The sequence below is a fragment of the Amphiura filiformis genome, chromosome 20 (assembly GCF_039555335.1).
Source record: "Amphiura filiformis chromosome 20, Afil_fr2py, whole genome shotgun sequence".
NCBI lineage: Eukaryota > Metazoa > Echinodermata > Ophiuroidea > Amphilepidida > Amphiuridae > Amphiura > Amphiura filiformis.
Genome location: NC_092647.1, coordinates 11236056 through 11239499, shown reverse-complemented (window position 1 = coordinate 11239499; position 3444 = coordinate 11236056). Strand labels below are relative to the sequence as shown.

The 3444-nt window shown below is 42.2% G+C and overlaps 1 protein-coding gene across 1 annotated transcript; it reads left to right on the top strand.

The window, feature by feature from the left end:
- Window positions 1-986: 986 nt before the first annotated feature.
- LOC140143053 (craniofacial development protein 2-like) lies at window positions 987-2788 on the top strand. Its single transcript, XM_072165098.1, has 2 exons — window positions 987-2229; window positions 2358-2788. Exons 1-2 carry the CDS (start codon window positions 987-989, stop codon window positions 2786-2788), a joined length of 1674 nt encoding a protein of 557 aa, XP_072021199.1.
- Window positions 2789-3444: the final 656 nt, after the last annotated feature.

Here is a 3444-nt window from a genome sequence, read left to right as displayed (position 1 = left end):
TTACTTGTTTCCTCACGTCAAGTTGGTACACCTTGCCCATTTTCTTTCTAAACAAAGGGTTTAAATTGTCCTAGGAGATGCAAAAGGGGAGGCACTGTCCCAGTGCCGAGGAGCTGAAAATAACCCTTTGCCAGCACCTGTACCATTAGGTACAAAAGCTGGATTTTTCCCTCATAGATTCATCTATGTGGGGTGCTCCCAACCTACTCATCTCTACCTTTCACCTTTCACTCTTTCTATAATCTTTTCTTGCTATAATTTTCATTTCGCAAACCAGTTAGCAAGAATAGGTGAGTCAAACTAGTTGGCTTGGTAGGATGTTTAACATCAGGTTTTGTCTAGGACAATGGGTTTTTGTCCTTAGTATAGGGTAGAGCGCCGAATCCCAGGGGCGATTACCGACTGTAATATCACTCTGGGGTACAGGATACAGATCCCCAGTTTGATGGTGAAGGCGAGCGCCACATGGGCACCTTCTTATGTGCCATCCCCTGTACACCGTGTTCAGTTATACTGTATACAGGAGCAGGCAGTGTGGATGCTAACTGGTATTGTGTCTATCTCTTTCATCTTTCTTTCTTTCTTTCTTTCTCCCAATCATAGAGTATAAGTAGGTTGTTTTTAACATCTTGGGATGCAAATAACATCTTGCCACCACTGAGCCCCGGGCGGTGGTAAACAATCCCGGCCAACTCAGGCAGCTTGAGTGGGATAGTGGGACCCCTGATGAAGGAAATGTCAGCTAGAGCCAAATGAGCTTTTCTTGGGGAATAGCCAACGGCATCCACAACTGGATCTGGGCAGCAGCAGATTTCAGTAGGAGATACTAGGCAGAAGATGAAGTCAATGACTGGTCTTACTGGCAGGTTTTTCTAGAGATTGGAGAGCTACTAGCTGGAGTCTAGGGAATGGTCTCCTTTCTACTGCGCAATGGTGGAAGGCAACGGCAAACCACCACCGACTAATTGCCAAGTAAACCTATGATGATGAGTACAACTAACGTAAAGAGAGATATGACACTGGATAGTGAGACCCCCAGGCCTGAAGGTGTCTCAAAAGCTACTGGGGAAGAGAGAACAGATGGCATCTGCCTGGGCATCAATGACGCTGTCACGTTAAAGCCGCAAGGAGGCGTGAAAGCTGATAATCCCAAGGAGAATGCCAGACGTAACCTCTGGAAATCAACATTGAAGATTGCGACTTGGAATGTCAGGACGATGAATCTGGGAAAGCTAGACATTCTAACAAATGAATTAGAGAGAAATGATGTGCACCAAACAGGAATTTCAGAGATGAGATGGACAGGAAAAGGACATTTCACCACACTAAGTAAACACGTTGTTTACTATTCTGGTACAGAAAGTAAAAGAGAGCATGGAGTTGCTTTTGTAGTCAATGAAGAAGTCGCCAAATGTGTTCTAGGTTATAACCCGATAAATGAAAGAATCATTACCATTCGTATCCAAGGCAAACCAATGAATATGTCAGTAATCCAGGCATACGCACCCACCTCTGCATCAAGTGATGAAGAAATCCAACAATTCTATGACCAGCTACAACAGGCCATAGACAGCATTCACAAGAGAGACATTCTTGTCGTCACAGGTGACTTCAATGCTAAAGTTGGAGCAAGGAGTACCAATAAATATGTGATGGGCAGTAATGGCTTAGGAGAACAAAATGAGAGGGGAGAGATGCTTGTTGACTTTTGCCAAGAGAACAAATTTGCAATCATCAACACCTACTTCAAACAACACCCAAGACGACTATATACCTGGTCATCACCAGATCAAAGCACCAGAAATCAGATTGATTACATCTTGGTACAAAGAAGATGGAAATCTAGTTTCATATCTGCGAAGACCCTCCCAGGAGCGGACTGTGGATCTGATCACCAACTTCTGATATCTACCATGAAAATGAAACTAAGGAGGATCAAGCGACAGCGAAAACCAGCCAGATTTGATGTAAGCAAGATCAATGACCAATACAGAGTGGAAGTTAAGAACCAGTTCCAGAGTCTAATGGAGACTGACTCCGAAGAATCTACTCCAGAAGAACTGTGGCAAAACATCAAGAAAGCAGTGACAGAAACAGCTCAAGGGACTCTTCCCAGATGTAAGAGCAAGAAAAAACCCTGGCTCACAGAAGAGGTCTTCAAATTGGCTGATCAAAGAAGAAAGGTTAAAGCAAATGGTTTGAAGAACAAAGATCAACGTGGAGAGTATCGTGAGTTGAACAGGAAAATCCAGCAACAAATCAGAAGAGATAAACTTCTTTCATCACCAAGAAATGTGCTGAAGTGGAAAAGGATAGTGTATCAGGCAACACCAAAGATATGTATAAAAATATCAAAGCACTGACTTCCAAACCTGTTCCAAGACTCAACGTACTGAAGGATGAAAATGGAACCATCCTAACGGAGGTTGAAGAAATTAAATCAAGATGGAAACAATACTGTGAAAAATTATATGCATCTCAAGAAGACAATGCAGAGGAGGAAGATGGGGTTGAATGCGAAGACACTGACAGTGAACCAGAGATCCTGTTGAGTGAGGTTAACCAAGCAATGAAGAGGCTCAAGAATGGTAAATCACCAGGAATTGACAACATCCAGGCAGAACTGTTGAAAGAGAGTGAAGGGGAAGGTGTTGCAATAATTCACAGACTATGTAACAAGATTTGGCACAGTAAAGAATGGCCAGAGGACTGGAAAAGGCTGTATTCCTACCTTTACCAAAGAAGGGAGACACAAGGGAATGTGCTAACAACCGCACCATCGCCTTAATTTCACATGCTAGTAAAGTCCTCCTCCATATCATTGCAGAGAGAATTAGAAATCATCTTGAGAATGAATTACCACCAGAGCAGGCTGGCTTTAGAAGGGGAAGAGGGACAAGAAACCAAATTGGCAATTTGAGGAATTTAATGGAGAAAATAGGGAATTCCAGCAACCATTATACCTTTGCTTCATTGACTACTCAAAGGCATTTGATTGTGTGCGGCATAGGCAGCTGTGGAGAATAATGAAAGAAATGGGGTTCTCCGAGCATGTGACTGACCTGATTTGCTCATTATATCACAACCAAGAAGCCACCGTTAGAACAGAGAGTGGAGACAGTGAGTGGTTCACTATTGGCCAAGGCGTTCGTCAAGGATGCATTCTGTCACCGTACCTTTTCATATGGGGCGTTCCTAATATCATGTAATTAGATTTGCTAGCATTGACTGATAATTTGTTTGCTTTGAAGCAATTGCTAACTTCTTTCAATTCTTTATTTATAAAATCTATTTGACTCTCAATGTTTTCATGCGAGTAAAGAATAGTGGTGTCATTAGCAAATAAAATATAATCAAGAACTTTTATATAATTTCCATAAAGTATAAATAACAGTGGACCTAATATAGATCCCTGTGGGACACAGCAAATAATATATTTGAGTC

Excerpts from the sequence above, each read along its gene's own strand:
- LOC140143053 (XM_072165098.1), top strand. The coding sequence starts at position 987 with ATGAGTACAACTAACGTAAAGAGAGATATGACACTGGATAGTGAGACC. Across the intron at positions 2,230-2,357 it reads AGATCAACGTGGAGAGTATC|CACTGACTTCCAAACCTGTT; the intron begins GTGAGTTGAACA and ends AAAATATCAAAG.